General features: G+C 41.5%; 1 protein-coding gene across 1 annotated transcript; it reads right to left on the reverse strand.

Moving 5' to 3' along the window:
* Window positions 1-1,493: 1,493 nt before the first annotated feature.
* On the reverse strand, window positions 1,494-15,649 carry LOC100826841 (nodal modulator 1). Its single transcript, XM_010232515.3, has 27 exons — window positions 15,455-15,649; window positions 15,307-15,372; window positions 13,918-14,004; window positions 13,634-13,690; window positions 13,462-13,526; window positions 13,200-13,366; window positions 11,926-11,987; window positions 11,759-11,842; window positions 11,461-11,617; window positions 10,668-10,783; window positions 10,070-10,198; window positions 8,902-8,973; window positions 8,706-8,801; window positions 8,550-8,627; window positions 8,017-8,145; window positions 7,728-7,904; window positions 7,412-7,639; window positions 7,215-7,328; window positions 6,884-7,134; window positions 6,647-6,689; window positions 6,315-6,563; window positions 5,068-5,295; window positions 4,211-4,302; window positions 2,816-3,044; window positions 2,361-2,717; window positions 1,964-2,037; window positions 1,494-1,887 (listed from the first exon to the last, which is right to left on the reverse strand). The coding sequence occupies exons 1-27, from the start codon at window positions 15,551-15,553 to the stop codon at window positions 1,782-1,784; spliced, it is 3,612 nt and encodes a 1,203-aa protein (XP_010230817.1). The 5' UTR covers window positions 15,554-15,649; the 3' UTR covers window positions 1,494-1,781.
* Window positions 15,650-24,511: the final 8,862 nt, after the last annotated feature.

A 24,511-nucleotide genomic window follows, 5' to 3' on the forward strand; every position in this document is an offset into this window, starting at 1 on the left:
TATTGATGTCATTGTGACATCCTGCCATACCGAAGAAGGCATGCCAAATCCACAGATCCTGCTCGGCCACTGCCTCAAGCAGCACACTGCATGATCCTTTGTGGCTTTTATACATGCCCTGGTGTGCAAATGAACAGTTCTTCCATGACCAATGCATACAGTCGATGCTGCCAAGCATACCTGGGAATCCTCTTGCTGCATTCTGTGCCATGCTCCGAGCTGTGTCTTCTGCAGTGGGTGTACTCAAGTGCTGATCTCCAAACACTGCCACAATTGCCCTACAGAACTTGTACATGCAATCGATGGCCGTGGACTCAGCCATGCGGAGGTAGTCGTCCTGTGTATCGGCAAGACTTCCGTAAGCAAGCAAACGGAGGGATACCATGCATTTCTGAATTGATGTGAAACCGAGTGTGCCGACGGCGTCCCTCTTCAATTTGAAGTAATCGTCGTACTCTCGGAGGTACTCGACGCTCTCCAAAAAGAGCTTCCAAGACATTCTGAAACGGCGCCGAAAGATCACATCGTTGTGCAATGGATCATCGGCAAAGTAGTCGGCGTACAGCATGCAGTAGCCTTCCATCCTTGGCCTCGCCTTGCTCTTGCGGCGGCCCTTCCTTGATCCTCCCCTTCCCGGCCGCTCTGCATCTTCAGCGATGAGGCCAAGAAGCGACGAGACGATGAGTTGATGCTCATGTTCGCCGCCGGAGGCAGCATCATCGGCAGCGGCGACTTCCTCGTCAAAAAGCGCGGCGAGCATCTCTTCGTCGTCCGAATCCATGGCCTTGGCAAATCACCGAACACTTGCGAGCAAGGTGGCCGTTGGGTGGGTACCTACGGGGTGCTGGAACTGGCCGGCAGCGGACGGCGGAACTGAAACTGCGGCGGCAAAGGAAGATCTACACGACAGCAGGTTCAGGGATGGAAGTCGTCAGTGAGGGGGGTGGTTCCGGCAGCGATTCGGGATAGAAGTCAGCGAAGCTCACACAAAGAGGGGCAAATAGGGTTTGTTTTGAGGGTTGTGTCGCTGACAGTGCTGGCACGCGAGGTTTTGCGCCCGAGCCAGCGCCACCCCATGGGTTGGGTTCGGGCTGAGGACACCGGCTAACTTTTTGGGCCACACCGGATGAAAAAACATGGAAAGATCGGCTGGATCGGATTTTTTGCGCCGACACCCCAAGTCCGTTTAGCAGGCCTTTAGGAGAGGAGGCTGGAGATGCTCTAACCCCCAAAACAAGGGCCCTGTTGCAGAGGGTCTCTCCAAAGACCAGGTCTCTTAAGATTATTTTCCTTGAATTTCCTAGATTTTACATTTATTTTATAATGCTTGTTAACATGCAAGAATAAAAAGTAATGATCGAAGTGCAGTGTGGAGTGAGCTGAGAAATTTACAATGCTTGCTAACATGTTAATAATACAGATTTTTGTCGTCGACGTCCTGATTCCAAACAAATGACCGCTGTCATCAATGTATTTTCGAAAAATGCCAATGATGATACTGCAGTTCCGCCATTTTGCAATTGAAAACTAAACGGCAGCCTCTCAAAAGCATAATCCGGCTCTGTACATGTCACTATCATCATACACCATTCCAAATGATTACATGCCCCACAATGGGACCAAAATCTCTAGTGTAATGGTACACAATATTAACTGTGGGATTTGTTTTCCTTTTGCAAAATTACCCCCCGAGAAGAAAAGAAACAGCTACTTTCTACTCCTGAAGTGCTCAATCTGTCTGTTCTCATTTTTCAACTCCTATAATCTGAAGCTAATATGATTCACGCTCTCTTTCTCAATATTGTCTTCCGTGGCTCCTTTCTGCTCGGCGTGATTCCTGAGCTTAGGGAAGTCCTTCCAACAGCGCTTTGGTACAGGTCCTTCAACCTATATGAACCATGAATCGTATCAAAAGCAATTCCTCCTATAATCATAGTCACTTCAGTTTACACTAGCAACAAACCTCGGCATACTGATCACCAGTGCAATGATAGAAACTCCAGCAATGAGAGGAAAAACTGGGGCCGGAGTCAGTTCCTGCATGGAGTAGCAATTAGATGGCATCCTAAACTGACAGCTTAGAAACATGTTTAGTTTCTGCTACAAGCCGTTGAACTCGAACCTAATCCATTTGTCATATATACGACGATCGTAGTACAAAGATATATTGGTTCTAATTAAATGAATCTGATATTTTTTCTTCATTTGCATTGCAGTGCAGCCATAAGACAATGCATCAAACAGCTCATATCTTCAGTTCTTGCCTCAATTTTTCCAGTTTCAGAACAGAAACAAATCAAAGGCAAACAGAATTATGTTGCGATGATCACGCAAATCCGCAAATGTGTCAAAAATGTTACCTGTTTCAGATGGCGCTCTTCAGTTTTATATTTGAGAGGACCAACATGAATCTGAGGTTGCTTTTCCAGGTCAACTTCAACCAGCTCTGATTCAAATATATGGGTATGTGATGGAAGGCCAGACCGAAGCTGAACAAGATGCTTGCCTTTGGGCAAATTTCGTAATTCAAAGTAGTATGAAAGAGGAACAGGAACTACAGATACAATTCTAGAAGGGTCAAGAACCGATCTGATTTCAATAGAAAGATGTGGCTGCAACATATCAATGTCATCTCCTTCTACGTGACCACTCAAAATTGTTGCTTCCGGCCTTTCAAAAACCACAAAATCAATACCAGAGATGTCCTCCTGACCGACCTGATTTTAAAAAAAAGAATAAGAGCAGTACCTCTGTCGTTATCAGTCTTGAACAGTGTAGGGAGTGCAGTATGCAAAGGACGTCAACAGTTACTTACGTCAATAGACACATATTCTGGTGAAGCACGCTCAACTGCTGCGGATCTGATATTATCTTTTGCAACCACTCTTATTGAGTAAGTTGAGCCAGGGACAAGTCCTCTAAGACGAAACCTACCAAAAGAATCTGTAGTGGCTTCCTCATAATGACCTCTGGATTCAGATCTAGCTTCAACGAAAACACCTTCCTTTGGTTGACCAGTCAGCAGTGTTATAGAACCCATGGCGCTACATTGAAATGCTGGTTGAATTAGTAGCATAAGATTGGTGAAAAATTAGTCAAGCATGCTTACAGAACTGCTATAGAACCTCTATAACAAAAACACCTTTCCTCAAATTGAAACTTCACCATTACAGAATTAAAGAACACTCCTATAATAGAATAATTTAGAACTTCATGTGCGTCATGTGGGAAGCATACATCAAAACAGTCTCTTAAGCATTAGGGGTAGACCTCTCCACTTCAGCACTGATATGTTGGGTGCCCATTTAAAGAGGATAGCAGTTACATTTCCCAGAATAACACTAATAATAGTATTCATGCCATTTTGTGTGCATAACTGCATAAAGCTAAATATGAGCAGTTATATCTTTTTTTCTTGTCGCATAGAGCTAAATGTAGTCCCCCCACCCACCACCAACAAAATATATGGCCATGTTTGTCCCAGTACTATTGTAACATAAATATACTTTCTTCAATCAAGGAGCTAATTCCTTCAGCATGGTTAAGAGCCTGGGACACAATGGTTGTGTCAATTCTTTGGAATATATGGCTGGCCAGAAATCGTAAAGCATTCGACAATGTCCGTTTTACTGTTCCCATGGTGGTTCGACAATGTCAAGATACTTTCAAGTTGTGTTTTTTCAGAATGAAAAAAGTCAAGAAGAAGGCTGCCCAGCGTTTGATAGATTCATGGCCTGACTAGAAGATTTGCATGTTGTAATCTTTTGTCTTCTATTTTCCCAGCTAGTAATCTTTTGTCTTCTATTTTCCCAGCTTGTTCTTCTTGCACAACCATCTTGTAAGATAAATGCCTGTTTCTGGCACTGTTTTATAAAATTAAGGTAGGGGTCTCCCTCCCCTTCCGTTCAGCTAAAAAAAACATAAATATACTTTCTAGCACAATCTAACAGTGTCATATTTGCTCCATAAAACTCATACTGTTGGATTGCTTTAGTCAAATAGTACAACCCATATTTTGAAGCGGGAGAGTGTATCACAGACATTTCACATATGTTCTGTATAACACCAAATGGTGAGGCTACCGCTTGCGAACATAAGATACGTGCATGAATTCCCGCTAGTTGTAAGGTGGTTACTTTCCCTGTATAGCAAGACATGGGAGCAAACAAAAATGTAGAAATCAAATTTCATTTGTAAAAATCAAACAAACCTGTAGGCAACACGCGTTGCATGGAATTCAACCTCTCTAGACTCCCCAGAATTGAGATCAATAGCAACTGTTGACGGAGTAAATTTATATTCCTGCAGCAGAACAAACAAACTATTGAGGGCTCTCCAAACAAGAAACTTGAACATTATGCCACACCTCGAGTTTAGAGCTGCAACATTGTGACCCTCAGGGTACCCTTTGACCCTCCTTAGTTCAACCAAATGTACTAAAATTTTAAAATGACACAACTTTTTGAAAAACTAGTTCATTTGTTTGAACTAAGGAGGGTCAAAGGGTACCCTGAGGGTCACCAAGTTGCACCTCTACTCGAGTTATATTCTGTAGCCTAGATGGCACATTCTCCCACTATGGGTTTCAAACTATCTAAAAAATCAGGTCTACATGGTGACGAAGTCGATATAAAATCAGGAAGACCCAAAGAAAAGATAAATCCACAACAGTCCATTTGGAAATTTATTATCTTTCTTCTTTGCGAAGTATCTATTTGTATCCTCACCACGTTAAGCTTGAAGTGTAAAGCACCTCCCTCCCTATTCCTTGATCTTCTTATTTTAGAGAATTTAAAATGTTGGTACAGCTGAGGCCTTGAAAGGATTGGATACTACCCCTTATGAGCTATTCTGTTAGATGAAGGTTACCGAAACTCTAATCTAAGAACAAGTTAGTAAACATGATGTAGTTTGGTCAAGCCAAATTTAGACGTCAGGCCATGTTTTGTGAATGCAAACTACAATTACGAGGATAAATCTGAAATCATATTAAAATTTCAACAACTCACTCATAATTAGACTCACTATTAAACTAATGAGAGAGAGAGAGCATAAACAATAAAGCACCTTAAGAAGAGGACGGAGATAGAAACTTCCAGGAAATAAGTTGCCGAAGCTGAAAGTCCCACTAGAACCACTAACTGAGTTATTTCTGTAGCCTCCTTCACCACTCAAGGATAATAATACCGACGGTAACATCTCTGTATCTTTTTCACCATAAACACGAGCTAATATCTGTCCAAGTCTCTGACAAGCAAAGCTGTATGGACCAGTTTGCTTGAGATGATAACCAGCCTGCAGGAAGGTCGGAAATGTATCAGATAGGATATTCAAGAAAACACATGTTTGATGGTTGCTGATTTTAAAGGTGCCCCACTTCCCCTCCCAGATATAGTTAACAAACTTCCCCTCCCAGATATAGTTAACATGCAACTCATGCATACTATTGCCAGACGCAAAGAAACATCATTGCAAAATGAATACAACAGTGCATTGTTGAGAGTTGAGTGAATAAGAGCAGATAACCATTTCTGACTAAGCAGTCTACCAGAATATGCAATGAGCCAGTGATATTCTACTAGGAAGATAAAATTAAATGAAAAGGTGCTCGACATAAACTTCATTTGCCACATCTTTGAAAACGAGCAATGGGAAAACAAAGTTTGTATCACCAGCAAAAACTAGAAATCACATTATGCGGTAAGGTAGATGAGGAAATATGAGCTCAAACTACAGCTAAGTGGTTTGGCTCCCAAACTCCATGGAGCTCTTTATTTACAAAAAATCTAGAAGAAAATTTTCTGGATGTACGCCCGCATGTCTACTACATATGTGTAAGATTTCATCACAAATTAATGTGTCATGTGAGCTACACAAATAAGACATACATGGATCTGCAGTTGATGAATGGTACATCTGGTGTAGAATCACACATTTGTCTTTGTGTGTAGCCTACAAATGAAATGATCTCTGAATAAAATTTTACAGGTATGTATTAGACATTTATATGTAGATGTAGATTTTTTTTCAAACTTTACTTCCGAATATGGTTTTTAAAATTTTCGGGCAACATGGAGCCCAAAATCTAAAAGCAATCTCCGCTATGTGGAGCCTTTTCTACACCAATATACCCACCGCCACCCAGCATCACTTGGAGACATAAAAGGAGTTTTTGTTCTTCAGCAAGTGGTGCTCATGTACCAGCCAGCCAACACATGGTGGTACCATATGCAAAGACTGTAGCATGTTGTGTAGATAGCCAGATAGGATCTTCAAGAAAAAACATAAATGTGCATGTAGAAAATAATATAAACCTTTGAAGCTTCAACTTCATATCCTATATCATCGTACAAGGGACCTGCAAAAAATGATCCATCGGAATTTGTCTTCGTCTCTGCTGCTACATCACCTTTCTTCAGCGGTGCATACTTGCTATTTCCTGCGGCTACAATCTTGATATCAACATCAGAAGTTGCAGGTGCCACTGATCCTTCAAGGTATAGACCCGTTTTAGCAGTGATTGAAGGAACCGCATCTTGGCATCCGTCCGAAGACACTGAAAACTGCAGTTCAAATATTAGGACTGTATCAGATCATGGCTTCACCGTTCGCATACAGAAGCAATACTTAATCAGGTATCACTTACCTGCTGCTCTGATGGATAAAATAGGATCTTTTTTCTTCCAGTGCTGAAAAAGTGAATCGTGTATCGAAGAAAATTACAATAGATAAATAATCATAATAGTTGGCTAGAAAAGGTGGAAATAATCCGTAAGAAGGTAAAGAACAGTTAGAGGTAGAACAAAATTCTAAGTGTCCAGAAGTTCTGAGAGAGATGAGACTTTAGATGAAAAACTAAAAGGATTATGGGTAAAGATAATACCTAGAATCACGAGGGACAAAAATGAAGTCATCCCCAAGCTCAGTCCAAGTAGAGTACTCAAAAGCAGTAATGCCATTTTGATGACTCTTCCCAAGAACAGGTATGGCAGATAATTTTTTAATGGAACTCCCATCGTTCTTAAAGGCATCAACAACAATATCTTCTAATAAATCAATTTCTTCCTGAGGGGAGCTTATGTCCACATGGATCTCGCCTCTTACAAGATACTTCTTTGCACTGATATGAACCGGCTAGAGGGGGAAACTTTTGTCATTGGGGAGCCCTAAACTTTACATGGATAAACATAAAAACAAGTACGCAAGCAGCTCACCATCGGATTTTGTGTATCAAACATAGTAGACAAGCTCCCAAAGGAAATGCAAGAATTAACTAAATGAAGCTCATGATGCCCAGGAGTTTCTATGCAAATTCTTTGCGGCCCTTTCTGTCCAGGATGAAAAAGGAAGTGTCAACCAAATGTTCTATTAATTCAAATGCGTCGTAGTTTTATTGAGCGCAAAGCTGGACCTTTATCAACAAGTCAAATTTTGAAGTGTCTGGTTGAAAGTCAAGTCTAGAAGAGTCTGGTTGATGAATGTATGCTGCAGTGTCATGAGTTGAGACTAGCTCTATCCAGTAGCCCTTTTGCACAAATACAATGTCTACCAGATCATCATTACCAACATCTATATCAAAGGTATTTTGGTCCCAGCACCAATCATCGTTTTCAGAGGCCTCAGACGAAGAATGCTTCACCTAGAAGGAAGGTGTTTATTCACACAACAATTAATACTTTAAACAGAATAATAATAATTCAATGTCAGTGTAGTCATGCAAATTTTACCTCTAGACGATATTTTCCGGGAAATACTTTCGTGAACACAAAATTAACATTATCTTGCTCCAAACTGGTTGTCTTCTTTTCCTGCTCGACACCCGCTGCTAATCTAACAAGCGAGAGCAAAATATTTTGGTTGCATTGCTCTTTGCAGAGGACCTTACCATGAACATTGACTTGTGACTGTTTACAAAGAGATAGTACTCAGATTTTATCGTGATCTACAAAACATCCATCCAACTTGATGGAAATTAAAAATATCTTGAGACATGTGAGTAGAAATACTCTTAAGTACCTGAGAGAACTCTACGTCAAGCAATGGGCTCTTGACGTTGACATCAATATATCCTGGTGAAAACATAAGACTGGAAGAACCTTCAGAATCTACAGGTAACGCAGATAAACGGTATTCGCCTGTGGGAACCTGCAAATTGCAAGGAATAAAGAATAATAAATAATGATGCCATACAACTTTAAATTGATTTTTAAAATGAATGAAACGGCGCTGGAGCTAGCATCGCGAGCTGGTTCGTGCTAAGGTCAGACAAATATTCAGAAGGATATCAAGTTATCAACAACCATTCCATCTAGGAGATTCTATGTAAAAGTTCATATTCACATGACACGAAACTATCATTTTTACTAGAAGCAGATTAGTATGAACTTCCACCTTGCCTTATGTTTGTTCAATCCGTATAAATAGACGATACTATCACATCCAAAAATCCTGAAACATGCTATGAATGTTTAAATTGCAAAAGTAATTAAACACCATTAGCTGAGAGTTCAATGCAGTTTTCATGAAAAAAACAAAAAATAACCACGTACCTCAAAGCAAAATCTTCCATCCTTGCTCACCATTTTCTTCTGCGGCTTTACATTTTCAGGCCCATGTGTTAATGTAACCTAGTATTCCCATCAAAATTGTAAGGAGTAAGTTTTTGTGGTGATCTCAATGAAACAAAGACCACGTCAAGATATTACCATTGCTTTAGAATTTGGAGTTACGGTTTGAACAACACCACATACATCGTACTGAACTGATTTGATATCATCAATGCTTGCCACATTTGGTAAAATCTAATGGAAAGAATAGTGTTTAGCCATAAAAGAAAAGCCAGACAACTGAGCTGCACATTTAACAATTTAAGATGTTCCCTCAACCAAACTCTGTTCTTACCATGAAGTTCTCCAGAACGTTGAACTTATAATGATTCTTCTCGGCAACTATAGTATACTTCTTGGATGTAACCTACACAAGGGGCAGCATAGAACAAAACTTATCAAAGAGGGAAAGAGCTAGTTCTATTCAAATGACAAGTTTAGGCAGTGAAACTATGGGACAGCATAAGCATCTGTATTTCTTTCTTTCCCCACGAAATTTTTGAACTAAGTGCTTGCAAAAATCAAACTGTGTACCCTTTTCATTACAATAATCTCATTAACACGAACTTCACGTTAAATTGGTACAGATAGCATCTGTTGATCAAACTCTGCTCTAAAGTTGTCAAATTTGAAAAATTACCAACAGCCAAGCAAGCAAATTTATCACTCAATGTTGGCTTCATTGCCATTTAGAGAAAAGGCCCTACTCATTTCTGCTAGGTTTGAGTTCCATTTTGAATAGAGTTAGAAAAAAGTAAAAAATGCCATGATAAATCGGTGAAGGATACATTGTTCTCAAATTGAACACTCCAAACTTTCCACCCATGCTGAGTTACTACAATACAAATTTGGTTGCTTCAAAGGTGGTGAATTCTATCAAGAATTCTGTGATTCACATAACTTTTGGGGAGTGAGAATTTGTGCTGGAATGGGTCAGGCTAATTAACGCAAATCTGCAATACAAAATAAACTAGATTCTAGTTGTGCTCTTAAGAGCAAAACCTAGATGCAGTTTCATTTGGAGCTGTTTATTCTCTACTGACATGTATACTATTTGCATTGTATGGCACACATTCTGACCTCTAAATTGGGAGTTCAAACTTCTCTGATCCATTTAGTGATTTGTTATGTTTCATTTACTTCTTCAGTGTTTAATATTCCCTCCGATCCATAATAAGTGTCTCAGATTTTGTACTAACTCAGTACAAACTTGCACTAAATCGGTCAACAATCAACAACAAAGTGGACCAGTTAAATTGGGTATGACTTAACAAATACAGCACTCTGATATATGACAATTGGCTATGTCTTAACAAAGTAGACCAGTGATCGGGTATGTCTTAACAAAGCGGACCAGTAAAATCATGCTGCATTTTGATATATGATAAAGATACAATTAAGATGAAAAGAAACTTCCAAGATTAGCACGTCTGCTAACTAATAATTCTATCAAATAACAGTACCTGGTCAAGTCTGTAATACCCAAGATTATCTGTTACAGCTCTCAACTGACCATCAATTATAAGATTGGCACCTTCCACACCAGCACCATAGCCATCAATAACACGCCCACCAACAGAAAACCCAGTAACCTAGCAAGATACATGTGAAAATTTGCTAGTTGGTTAGTGGAGATCAGGTTTACAGATCAGGAATGGGGAAGATAACTGCTGAAGTTGAATATGTGAGAACATGTTCACAATCACAGAGATAACTACTGAAATTGAATATGTGAGGACATGTTCCTAATCATAGCTAAGAAAGAACATACTGAAACTCAATGTGCTTAAGCAGCTTAAGGTTCTCAAGTCTAATTAAGCAGCTTAAAGTTCTCAAGTCTAATTAAGATTCACATCACCCAAAATTTGCACCTACCGAACCTTGCAACAGTTTTCACTGATTGAGTCTTGTGCATCCATCTCTCATCTAATAAATTATTAAGAAAGCATGCATACTTACGCAATCATTAGCTAGTTTCAAGTAGTGTTCCTCAAGCAAACATAGCTTTGTTCATACCGTTGCAGTCCAAACTATGAGATGCATAGTAACTACAAGAATTACCTGGAACTTTTGCGGGATTGTCATGTGACTATGCTCAACAGAAACAGGCAATGAAGAAGGGGAGACATCAAAAACAGTACTTTCACCTTTGTAGTATGGCAACAGCTCATAGCTACCTGCAAAGTTATAGAAAACAATAAACATTTATATTTATGCTTACATAAGACATGAAAATACATGTTACAACGATCACCTGACCCTCACAAGCATGCATCACATATAAAAAAAATACCGATTAGAGTGGAATTGCAATTGGCGATACTAAATACACAACATATAAATTTAGCGACATAAATAAAAGAATTACTCGTATGATTTTCAAGATTTGGAAAGGGACTACCAAAGGGGGGGTCACAACTTGATTTTCAACTTGCGGCTTAAACAATTATAATTATAATTAAACCAATAAGGTAGCATAAATATTTATGAGCGGAATACAGCGCGGTTCTCATATAGGTTCCTTTAGTACAAGCCTGGACACCTGACAGAAGATGACCAGGACGTTCCATGGATAACACCCGTAAACAGAGAAACATATACTAGTAGTTTACAATCAAAAGTGCACAATGACAAGCAGTTCCAGACTCTAGTTTTGTCTTCATACGTTGGAGTTGATTTTTATAGTTAAGATAAACAGATACATGTGCAACTATTGCCGTTGCCTTGAAGACATCATAAGAGGACATGTCAAAAGGAAACCTCCATAGCATGTTAACCACAGAATTTTACGTACCAGTTGCATTGCACTGTAAGTGAGGTAAAGTTTGGACAGGTTAATGAGTTACTGACTTACCACAGGGTATTGATCTAAACGTGAACTTCCCATCTGCACCAGATACTGCATGGCAAAGAGCACCTTCCCTGGGTGCATCACTCAAACCTTGTGAGCAACGAACCTCCTTTACGTCATTTGAATATAAATACAGGTGAACTCCCAAGATTGGATTTCCCTGGGACAGAAAATGCTTAATATATGTTAATCTACAAATTTAGCAAGCAAAAAAAAATTCAAACCCTAAAGTTGGCCATTGAACCATATGGCTGTACCATTAGTCATTAACTAATTGTGAATATACAGATTCCTTCAGTACCTGTGCAACTACAGAGCCATGGATATTGTATCCAGATACAAAGAAAACATCATCTGCTACAACATTCCCAAATCGCAAGTCCACCTACATATAAGAACACACTCCACTGTAAGACAGTACAAGTATTGAAACATATATTGGCAGATGAGCGTAGATGAAATCCTAACCTCTGATGAACCTCTCATCTCAATGTCATAATCAGGATGAGAAGCACGCAATTTGTAGCGCCCTGGAAAAGAGCAAAGAAAGGCATAAATAAACATATGAAAGGTGCTATGTAAAATCTAACAAGTAAATCATGTCTGGTAGTGAGAATAAATAAATAAAGGATTGAAAACCAGATACACAGGGCTGTCAGTGAGTGCAATAAGAACCTAGCCTGACATCTTTCACTAATGGGAAAGTGACATCACTGAACTGGCTGCACGTGTTGCAACCAAGACCAGTACAGAAACTGAGTTAGAAAATGTGGGGTTTGGATGGAGGAAACGGTTTCACGCAAAAAGTTTTGCCTCAAAATTCTTGGATGATATTTGAAAGGAACAGCAGGACATCTATACTGATGAGTTTCTCTTGGTAGAGAATTGAATTGTGTTGGTACAGATCGCTCCACTGGACAACCAAAGCAGGGAAATGATTTCGGGCCTCTGGGGTTCAACATAACTGCGCTTCTATTCAAGACGCAGAGTCTACACAACTTTTCACCGCTTAAACAGCAAGGTCAAGAACTTATTGATATCAGAACACACATGCCCACATAATGTTGACCCAATTGCACATCTGTTCCAGAGGATTTGATTGGTGGAAATAGAACAATGGAGACCCATGAATATATTGGGCCATGTCACTAACAGTAGTAAATTAATCATTTAATATTTACAATGAAACAAAAAGAAAGACACAAAAAATAGCTATGAGTGAAAGTCACGTAACAGAAATGATTAAAAGATGGACGCATAGGAAATGAACAACATTCCTCACATCAAACTAGTACTCCCTCCATTCCGGTATACGGGGCCGTTCTCTAATTCCCTCTAACCAAGGCGGGCGATGAGTGGGCAGATCGATTAGAATGAAGAAAAAAAACTGCCAAGAACCGCACGCGCGAGGGTGGCCACGATTAGCTTTAACTATTCAATCGTCTTGGAGATTTTGTAGGGCCGATTGGTTGGCTTCCTTTTGCATTAATTTCTCAGGCAATTGTTTAAGCTTTACTATATCAGCGATTTAATCGGGAAGTGGGCAGCCTGGGCCTTTTCTCTTCCGCCTTAATTGCAGCCCGTTCGGTTGTTTCGCTTCGTACCATGGGATGCAGAAAACGGCCCCACGATGTGGAATCGGGGTAATCAGAAGAACAGTCCCGTATACCGGAATGGAGGGAGTACATGCATAATGATATGGTTTTTTATATAGATAATAAAAACTAGAAAGCAAGGCTGACCAGGAATTATGTTCACAAACGAATATCCTCCTGTTGATGACGTTAGCGCAGATGCAACTAACTCGTCTGAATCTGATAACAGCTCAACTTTCACACCGGAAGGCCCTCCATCTTTCGAACAGCTCTTACCACCAACAGCTCCCACTATTTTACCAGATATTGTAAACCTGCATGGTGAAGTCAACAGTTTAACCTTAAATCTGACAAACACTCTGAGACACACACAAAAAAGAATACTAAATACATGATCAAAGCAACTGACCCAGTAAACTGAAAATTTATATCTGCATTTCCATTGCATCCATTTTGATCAATGACTACAGGAACCTGAAATGTTAAATGACATATTTCACACAACAGAAGAAGGTGGAAGACAACCACATAAGTAAGACAGAAACAAGGAATGAACAGGTTCGGTCCAGACATCAACTTACAGTTTCAGGCTTCCATGACCAACCCTTGGGCCCCTTAACTCTGACAACAAATGAACCCTGTGGAGACACAGAAAAACAAAGATCAAAAAGATAAGTGTCTACAAAATGTTTCAGTGGCGAGGCAATGCTGGGCACGTTTAAATGTTACAATAGTATACATCATAAGCTTAGCTTGTTCGACCCTTGTTCCTACTTCTAAACAAATTATATATGGAGAAAAAAAAGGGAAAGAGTTCATAATGGCAAAAACCACAACTAAAAGCAAACATCAACCACAAGGATACCTTGTCATAGACTGGAATAAAATAGTAGCCATTAGGAGCACATTGAGTGCTTTCCTTCACCAATCCATCCACAGTACACAGCTCAACCTGATTCAAAAAGTTAGAGGAGTTGAGGAATTTGTGTATATTAGATACCACAGCAAAAGCATGAGAACAGAATATGTAGCCAACAAAACTAGCCTGTCCTTAACATCACTTCAGATGTATCACTACTCCCTATGGTTACTATAGGGAAAAAATGATATCTCTCATTGATGCAGTATGATATATCATAAGCATAACCAAGGTAACATAACATTGACTATGTGTCGGAAAAGTCCTTGGTAAAACAGGTTAAAATTAGCTCAAAGATAATGAATGTTGGAGACTGAAGTACTCTAGCCCACCATTATGCTTAAAACTGAACCTGTAACTCATGAGCACAACAATTATATTTTCCAACACCTCCACCATTTTTTTACTCACGCCATCAGAACGTGAAAATTGACAAACTTTGGATCACCCACCATTGTTTACAGATCTTTTAACACCTCCAACTATGAAAATACATGAAATCTCCTCAAAATCTCTATTCATTTTTCATCAAGGAACTGCATAATCGAGTCATCACTCATCAGACCACTCAACTCTATCTAAAGTCTCTCTTCCAAATCCAAAAATCACAATATTTAGGGCCATGCCAACCTCAATTCCCTAGTTAAATGCTATTTCTAACCACTAGCGAAATAAATTTAATGTTCAAAGCTAACTTGAACTTATAAATAGTTAAATACTTTAGGGAAAGACTGCAGTCTGAGTTATTAAAGCTTGGTACATAGATTTCAGTATTTGACAGTAAAACTGTCCGTCTCTATCCAACAACCAGTTGCACCAATCAGGCTCCCCATTCGTGCAGGTCTGACTGCAGAGTTGCTGCATCTGTTGAAACATAATAAGATCTCCAGACAAGAACCCCCTAAACTGAACCCCCACCCTACACACACACAACCTTCTTGCAGGATTAAGTGAACTATCTAAAAGCCAGGCTATAAAATTTGTGACCATCATCAGCGAAACACGAAAGCATTAGCATTATTTCTGACCGCGATTCTCCACAATCCAGTGCTATCTTTCCTCATGAGGAGTAAAGCTATTTTAATCCCTTTTATAGTAACCAGTAAGTCGCCAAATAGCACAAAGCAACGAGGAATTTGGAATTATAAACACTTCACTCAAATTAGCAGCAGCCAGAAAATCGTCAGCTACTTGAAGTGAAATGGCTCTAAACCACTCATTAACTACTCCCCAAGGCTCGATCAACAGCAGCAGCAAGAAGAAGAAGCACAGGACAACGATAATTCAGGAAACGAAACAATTCGAGTGGCCCGATCGATGGCATGTATAGCATACCGTGATGTCGGAGTAGTCGAGCTTGGAGTCCGATGCCTTCCTCGACTTGGCCAAACCCGAGCTCGCCTGCAACCAGAGCCCAACCCAAATTTGCATCAGAAACAAGCCAAGCCAAACTGAAGCTAAGCGAGTAAAACGCGAGAAATACTTCGACGAAGCCACCGCATCCGTGGATCTCATCGGAGGCAGCGGAGAAGGCGGCGAGTGATAGGACGAGGACGAGGAGGACAGGGACGCGGGGATCCATTAGATCGGATCTAGAGGGCGCCGGACATGCCCAGGGAGACGACGAGTTCGAGGAGATGTGCGAGGGCAAGGGGTGTAGTAATAGCAGTGGTGGAGTGTTGCAACTTGATCCTGCTAATCCAAAAGAGAGGGCTTTTGGTCTTAGAATTTTGTGGGCTCTACGGACTGTAATGGAGGCCTGAATAGCTGGACTGGGGATCAGAATGGGCTGGGCTGCCAAATACTCGTTAAGACTTCGATGCAATTTTAAAAAAAAATCTCAAGAAAAAACACCAACTAAAAAAAATGTTAACAACCCGCGTGCGGCTATCCATAGTTTTTTTTAGAGAGAGACTGCGTCTGTCGGCCTGCGGTTATCCATAGTTTTTCTTTTATTTGAGAGACTGCGTCCGTCTCAACTTGAAGCCCGCGTGGATATTATTCCTGACTCGTTGTGGACAATTTACACGGGACATGATAGAAGGCTTGTCCCAATGGTTTGTCCCTAACATTACACACTCGCGATATGTAATTTATAGCATGCGCTAGACTTTTCTCTAAGTCCCAGCACGGGCAACAAATCATCTGCAAAGACAAGATGGTACACCGACGGAACAACGTTTAGAGGTAAGATTGCCGCCGAATGATGCAACATCCAGTGGTAACTTCAAAGCATGAAGTGGATCCTATCTTAGAGATATATTTACCTTTAACAAACCGTTGACGTCCTAAGTGGAGCAAGTGCATGTGCAGCAACCTGCTTTGGATCAGATATTTTTCATTATTTGTTTATTTTTATTGGAATTTTTTTTGTTTCATTGATATGTGTTCATAATCTTTTAGGGCTTTTACTGAATGGGATTTGTAAACAAATTGTCCCCAAATCTACTTTTTTTTGTCTCGAACAAACAATATATCAAAGGCAACTTTTTTGGCATTCAGCGCATTACCAACCATACCGAGCTATGATGTTCTTGTCTTGTCTGCTTTCATAGATAATAAACGAGCTATAGGTTGAAACCGGCATTCATCGAACACAAATATGAATGTGGCACCTACTCACCAACGGTTGCACCTACTCGCTTCACCTACAACGCACAGAAGCATATCTACTAAACAACAGTGTCACAAAAATTCTCTAAAACATGTCAAAACTATGTCCGATTTTGAATACCCCGCTACAAAATGTATAAAGTGGACAAGTTCAAAAAAATTGGATGCGCTGTTCAGACTTAAAGTTTGTTGTGTTTATATCTTGTTTAAAAATGACTAGCCTTTCATCTTGGAAAACCACGGTTAAGTGCGGCTCCCCCTCCCACATGGTAAGTGAGAGCGCGTATGAGTAGAACAATGTTTCCGTAGTCCATGGAAACTCTACAAACAAGTGGTCCCTACAAAGAAGAAAGTTTAGCAAACTAGATGTAGAGTTCAACCTCGTCTATATATGTGGCCATGGTTGTAATTTAGGGCATGTTTGGTTGAGAACTAACCTTGACACATTAGACCTAGGCAAATTGTGATTATCTATTCAGATGCTTAATAAAAGGGCAATGAATCAAACACTTGAAATATTATGGCAATACTAAAAAAGGGTGACAAGCTTAGTCATGAACCAAACGTGCTATTTTGCATGTTTACGCAAATCACCCGATTTCAGCTTGGTACGATGCGCACGCATGTGTGTTTGGATGGAGATGCAGAGATAACTGAATTGAAATGGCTTATTGTCAAGTTTACATGGAGCTATTATGCACGTGTTGTCCGGGGACGTACATGTGAATTGTTACAGCTCGAGGGTTTTTTGCAAAAATTTCCCCATGCCTGACGAAAGTCTAACTTGCTGCTACGTGTCCAATTCAGACCATTGTGCACAACATCACAAAGTTTAGGACTAGGGTTTTTCATTTTATAAGAGGTTGGACTAAAATGTTCTCACCTCTCAAATAATGCAATTACCTCTTTTTCTTATGACTGTTTATAGCACCAAAGCTCCATTTCTCCTGAGTTTAATGGGAAACTTGTTGGTTCTAACAAAAAAACATCCATATTGGGCCTCTCCCGATGGGGTATCTTGACACGATAGCTTAGGCATTTTCCTGACATGCCATGAAAAAAAAATGAGGTTGTTTCTTGCTGGATATACCACTCTTGCACATAGACAGACACAAAAATATTAATTCTTTCAATCACATGCAAGCATATCTCCGAAATTAATTAATGTAACCCCTCCTTAGAGACAATAACTTTTTTTACGGAAAGCTTCGGACCATAAGACCTATTGCATATTATTAATCAAAATAAAATATTTACAGGGGAATAACTAAGATACCATTCATCGTAGAGTTTATCTTTTATAAATTACGACCAATTATATGCACTGGGAGGTGCCTTAATTTTGTAAGACCGGTGACAAGAGGACGCGCGATGTGACACCACTCCACTGACACGCATCGACCATCACCCGTGAAACCTTCTTTTTCTCGCCCGTGAATCAATCGGTCACCGTTTCTCGGACATGTGCATGTCCCTTCCAGGTAATGTGTCATGCACATCTCGTCATGTCACGCCAGCCCCGTCTCCACCAATGACTGACCGAACTTGCTTCACAGAGAAATACACAGTCGAGCCAAACCAAACACCTGTAAACTAATCCCCAGGTTTTCTTAAAAGAAATATCTGTCACATTTCTAAGTTCAGCCTCTAACCAAACCAGCACATCTGCAAATCGTTTTGATTCTAAATTGTTATCGTTGTTTTAGTTTAAAATTTAGGATCAGAGAAAGTATACTGATTTCAGGAAAAGAAAATGATGACGCAACTTTCAAATAATCGGGAAATCACAAACGCTCGTTTGGTTGAATTAGACCTTTGAGAAATCTATGTAGTGGAACACGTTCTATCTGGAGTACTAGGCTAGTATGTTGGGCACCTCGGTGATTTCAGTACTCCTACGGTCCTACTAGTGGCGGGATTGACTCGATGCGTGCGTGCGTCCGGACGGCGAGAATGACGCGCAAACGCAGTGTCCGATGCGACGCGACGGGTGATGAGATCTTCCATGGAGCCGATCGAGGTCCGCATGAGACGGGTGAACTGTCCGTTTACCCGGCAGCGCCTGACGGTCGGAAACAGCGGGGACGCGCCGGCCCGTGAGGCGGGGGCTCGCCTAGCCTCGGCGGCGAGGAAATTGCATATTCCAGTATTTGTTGGGGACAGTTTTGCGCACTACAAGTTGAAGGAAGGAAATTTTTAACACGGAGTACCTGTGCGTTGCTACGGATCAACAAATCACAAACTATTTATTTTTAGTTTCTGCATAGGCAATTCATGCGCCGTCGAGGTCGGCATGCGGGTGTGGTGGCGTCAGTTGTAAAACGGAGTTGGAGAAGTCGTGAAAAAAATTGTAGAGAAAAAAATAACGGGCAGTGGCATATTTGTTATAATTTTAACGAAGTTAACCTACGGCGGCGACCGTCCCATCAGCACCAGCTCCAATTTAAATATATTGGTATACATACTAGCATGTGTGCCCGTGCGTTGCTACGAAACCCATACATTACTACGGGTCAACAAAAGTACAAGCTATTTTATTTTTTGTGTAGTAAGCCTGCGCATGGATATCCAACCTGTATGGTTAGGTTATGTGTCAACGTTTATGCTTATGGATATACCCAATGGGTCGTCCCGTTATTCATGTGTAGGTTATGGATATACTCACTCTGTTCCTTAAAATATGTCATATTAGTTTTCGTTAAGACAAAGGCTTTGACCACAAATTACTACTCCCTCTGGTTCTAAATTCTTGACTCAAATTTGCTCAAATATGGATGTATCTATTTTTTAAAAGCGTCTAGGTACATGTAATATTTCGACAACAATTTAGGATAAGAGGGAGTATGTTAATGTGTGGTTTGTATGACATGAAACCACAAGTATTATGAAGTAATTTTGATAACAAATCTAGCGATACAAGTATTATGTCGTATTTTATTTTGAGAAGGTCGACGGGCGGCGGCCAAACGAAGGAGGAGGCCGACGGGAGGCTATCAAATCCGTTGCTCGGCCTTGGCACCAGCGCAACCTTCTTCTACACCCGTGGCAAAGGGAGCGGCTTCCTTCGGTGGCTGGAATTGGCTGCAAGGGGGTGCGCAGGTGGTTGGCAGAGGTCGAGAAGGGGTCCAGCGACGGCGACGGTGGGAGAGCAGAGGAAGCGGGCGGCGGCCTGGCGGCTTTGCTCGGAGGCAGGTACGCCCCATGCATCGGGTTTGGGGGGCTTGGGCTTGCTCGTTTGACGAAGGAATCGTGAATAAGACGGGACGAAAAAAAATAACGGGTAGTGACATATTGGTTGTAATTTTAATGAAGTTGACTTACGGAGTCCAACCATCAGTACCAACTCCAATTTAATAGATAGTAATAGATTGGTCTAATTCATTATAGAAAGGTCTTAATGGATTGTTGGGCGAGTTATCGTTGTTCCTGATGGATGGTCCCCCACCGGTCACTGCCAACGTGGACCAACACACTTGCCACGATGGACACGGTCGGGTCTGTAGGCAATCGAATAAAAGAAAAATAAACCCTGATTCAGTGGAAGGAGACCCAATCGTCTTCTTCCTCTGAAAAAATTATAATCTGAGAAAATTTGACATAGTGTGCATACAAGAACTAGATTTGTGCAAATACGGAATCCAAACACAAATTCGAGCTAGATCTGCAGGTTCCAAAATAAGCTAATTTATGGCACACAACATAATGTGGCTCGCCCGAGTACATTATTTTCTTTTTATTCGGTTGCCTCCCGACCTGGGGCATGGCAAGTGCCTTGGTCCACGTTGGCACTGACCGGTGGGGGGCCCTGTGAGAAAACGCAGTAACTCGCCTAACAGCCCATTAGGATCTAATCAGCAACAGATTAGACCACTGATTGGTGAAATCTACAATAATTCTCTTCAACTGGTGTATGGAGCAAAATTGTCCCCGACAAGCGGTGAAACGTGCAATTCCCTCGCTCGACGGGAGTAGTCCGTACAAGTACAAAGCTTACTAGTAGTACTAGGTGAGACGCGTGACATATATCAACTTTAGCGGTTAAAGTCGATCTGTCCATCAAATTGATATGAAACGTGGAGTAGGAGTAGCTTGGAGTAGTTTGCAAGTTCTAAGGTCGAGTATCAAATCGTATCCATATTTTCTATGGAATCTGGTCGAAACCCCACATTTGATGACAGTGGCCTTATTGAGGTTACAGTGGTACTCCACATTTGAGTACTGTCCCCGTTTTGATAGCAAGAGGAATATTGCTGGGTCTTGTCCGTAAAAGATACTCGGCCCGGCCGCAACAACACCTTTTCCTCCCGGGACACGTTCGATGGGGCCGCGCGCCATGATGTGGCGGTAATTTGCGCAAGCGCCGCGGTCCCAGCATCCGCTCGGTCGCTCGGAGCATGGGCCGATCTTCTCGTCTCCGCGACGGGCGGCCCGGCCGCTAGACGTTTGCAGTTTGTTGACGTTATCCTGTACTAGTCTAGGAATGGTCGGGCTCTCCGTTTCTCGTGCATTGCTAATGGCAGAGTGTCCCCTAAAAAAATGCTAATGGCAGAGTGTTTCGCCGTATCTATCACGGACACGGAGTGCTACAATTTACAATTTTATGATCAGTCTTTTGCAACAGAGCAATGAAAGTTTTCTTAAAAACATGCTCCAAGTCAACCAATCTGATCGAAAACAAATTGTGTTTCTACTCACCGCAGAAGAAGAAGAAAAAAGTGTTGGAGAATTTGGGGGCACCAACCTCTATGCCCGCACATCCACGGCTTCACGAGCAAAAGCAAACCACCATTACCAGGAGCAGAAGCAAGCGAGTTTTTTTTGTGTGTCGCGTCTTCGCATCGAACCATGCAACGCAAGGGAGCCCAAAACACAAAGCCTGGACCAAGCTGGTGGCTCAAATTGAATACTACTCGATGCAAGGACTTGTGCGTGTTCTTGGTTTCGGGTGCTTTGCGAATTTCAAAGTCTCCTTGAGAACATAAACTGCCTCAGTAACAAATTTGGGAAACCCAAGCACTGCTCAGTGGATGTGAGGAGGTTGAGACTTGAGAGTCAAGACCTTCTTGCTCTCCACCACAAATCCCGAAGACGAGTGAGGAAAAAAATAAATACTCAAAAATCGAGGAGTACAAGGAACGCCTGGAGAATCGAGACAAGATTGCAAAATTGTCTTTTGTTTTTTTCTTCATTTTATGACGTCAGGATAGCGTGTAATGACAACACACCAGATATACACTAGACTAGTTTGTGCTTTAAGACAAGCATTAGCCACTCATGCTTAAATACGAAGTGCTTCATCTGCTTTAAATTAGTTGTGCATGCAGTATTTTTAGGGAAAAGAAACCACGACGACAAACTACTACCCCTCTGGACAAGTAATATGGGTAAAGGGAGTACTACATGTTCCACGCAATTTATTTACCATGAATTCAATCTTCTTTCAATCTCTGCTTAGGCTCACCTTCCTTATCCACTAAGATCACAGCACTAAAATTATTTGTCCAGAAAAAGTGAAAGTACAATGGTCAGTAGATTTGGAAGTTCTCGATGAATAATTCACTTACTTCGTTACTGCTGATTCGACAGTGGTGGAAGGCCTACGGGTCGTCAACTTCTTTTCTCGGAGAAGAAACAATGACGCCTTTGTCGAGGCGGGTAAAAACACAGTGATGAAAAAACGTTAAATGTACTATCTCCGTCCACAAATAACTGTACATATGGAAATTTCATAACAAATTATGAAGTAAGGTATTAAATGCATCAGGAATATGCGAACCACCATCTCTCATCTTCAATTATTTTACCTTCAATAAGCTAAGTGCATGAAGAAATATGTTGGGTTTGATTTCCTTGTGATGAGAGAGAAGTAATTTTTTTTTACTCTTACGTGCTTTGAGAAAGAAGTACTCTTTTGTGGACAAATTTTAAAGGCAAACGTAGACTTATTTGTGGACGGAGTGAGTATAACTATTTTTAGAAAACTTGTAAGTTCGTCTATATGTACAACTAATTTCCCTCGATACTATTAGCGCTTTACCTCTTGATGCTACTCTCTCCGTTCCACAATAAAACGTGTATAGATTTATCTCATTTGTTTCATAATACACCTCATTTTTTCTTGGTACCCGCACCCGGCCAATAACTAATCACATCCATTTATTATTCACCCGATATGAGTGGCCAAGTACTAGAAACGAGAGTTGCCTTGGTCCAAATACACAAATCTATATGAGGTGTATTTTGAAATAGAGTGAGCATTAGGCATGTGAGTCATATCGTATGGGACGAATTCTGTCGGACGTGTAGCAGCTTCGTTTAACTAGTTTCTCTAAATGAGGTAAACATGAGGATAAATGATGTAATCGTTGCATTTTTGCCCAAGCATAACTGCATACGTGACACCCCTCGCCCTCGGTTGACTATTTATTTTTTCTTGTGTCAACAGGGGCGTGGCCACCTGAAAAAGACCTGACAAAAGCTATGCATAGTTAGCACAAACGATCAACTTAATAAGGGCGGCACCAGTAAGCAAGCAAGTGAATTGGCGCTTTCATGACAGGTACCCCCCTCGTCATCTCTCTTTCCAAGTGAGTGGCGGAAAGGACAGCACCGCAGCAACCCGAGTGCATGTCTTCAACGGCAAGCGTTGTCAGCTTCTATAATAAAAACACACCGTATGCAGCTAGTTCTACTTCCAGTACGTAGTGTACCATTGTTCCCAAGGAGGAAGGATCCCCACCAGAGAAATTATCTGACTAATTAACCGACAATTACAGGTGCATTTTAATGCTGCAAGCATCAGTAAACACCGGCGCGGGTAACAGTCTGAAGTCGTACTACGACAAGCTGATAAAGATTGGGCGCGTGACACGTCGATTGCTAAGCTATACACTGGTACCCGTGCTACTGCTACACTACTACTAGTACCGGTACCATGACCCTTGCAAGGGTGTCGTTGCTTTCCAGGGGTTTTCACATCGCGAGATGGGACCTTTCGTTAGGATGAGATGTGATGTGCGAGCTAGTATCCAACTGCTGCTGCTGCAGGGCTGCATGGCCACTATGCACGCACGAATCGCCAGTGCACGCGGGCCGGCCTCTCTCCTGTTGTGCCTGATGCCAACGTATCAGGAGCCATTGACCTGGGCTAAGAAACAAGCAAAGCAGGGGGGTGCCAGAGGCTGATGTTATCTTCCTCCTCCCCTTGTCTGGCCAGCCAGCCACTGGCCACGTTTACTTACGGGTCTTTTATTTCCTCTTGTCAACATCAGTGCCCTAACGCCCGATCTACCTGTACAGGCGAGGGATTCAATCGCTTGGTTCGTAGTAGCACCGCTGGTCGTCGCGCGTGGTAGCTTCAGTGGGAAGCAAGTCTGCCGATGGAATCGTTGGGTCAGGACAGGGTACTTAAATTATTACTCGTAATTCTTTCGGCGAAAGGCAGGGTGCTAACTGCTCGGTCTGAATGAACAGGATCAAGTAGAGGCTGGGACGGAATTGCTAGCTTAGCACTTGTTCTGTAGAGGATCAGGATCAGTACAGTACTGCACGCAATTTGTGCACTTGTGCTATCTGCTATCACTGTGACTTACTAGTTTCCTAGCTATCTTAGTGACGTGATAATATCTTACTGCAACTCAACATCGACTGTCCGTCCTTGGTAAAGTTTTTTGCCTGTAGTTTGGAATAGGGGAAGAAATCAACCCGGCCAATTGGTGTCACTCTCGTCATCACGACCGCAATGTTCGTCCCCTTTCTGTCATCGCCATTGATGTGGTGATGCCGGTCTTTGAACATCCACTACGCACGGAAACGATGCCTTTGGTCTTGGCGGTTGGGAACTTGGGATCGGAGGAGTCGGTGTACGACATGCTATGGGGCTGGGCTGTGCCTTGTGCGCTGCACGAGAGATGAACGAGACCCTGCG

The sequence above is a fragment of the Brachypodium distachyon genome, chromosome 2 (assembly GCF_000005505.3).
Source record: "Brachypodium distachyon strain Bd21 chromosome 2, Brachypodium_distachyon_v3.0, whole genome shotgun sequence".
Taxonomy (NCBI): Eukaryota; Viridiplantae; Streptophyta; class Magnoliopsida; order Poales; family Poaceae; genus Brachypodium; species Brachypodium distachyon.

Excerpts from the sequence above, each read along its gene's own strand:
- LOC100826841 (XM_010232515.3), bottom strand. The coding sequence starts at position 15,553 with ATGGATCCCCGCGTCCCTGTCCTCCTCGTCCTCGTCCTATCACTCGCC. Across the intron at positions 11,843-11,925 it reads AGATGAGAGGTTCATCAGAG|GTGGACTTGCGATTTGGGAA; the intron begins GTTAGGATTTCA and ends TCTTATATGTAG. Across the intron at positions 7,905-8,016 it reads TTGACGTAGAGTTCTCTCAG|TCACAAGTCAATGTTCATGG; the intron begins GTACTTAAGAGT and ends CTTTGTAAACAG.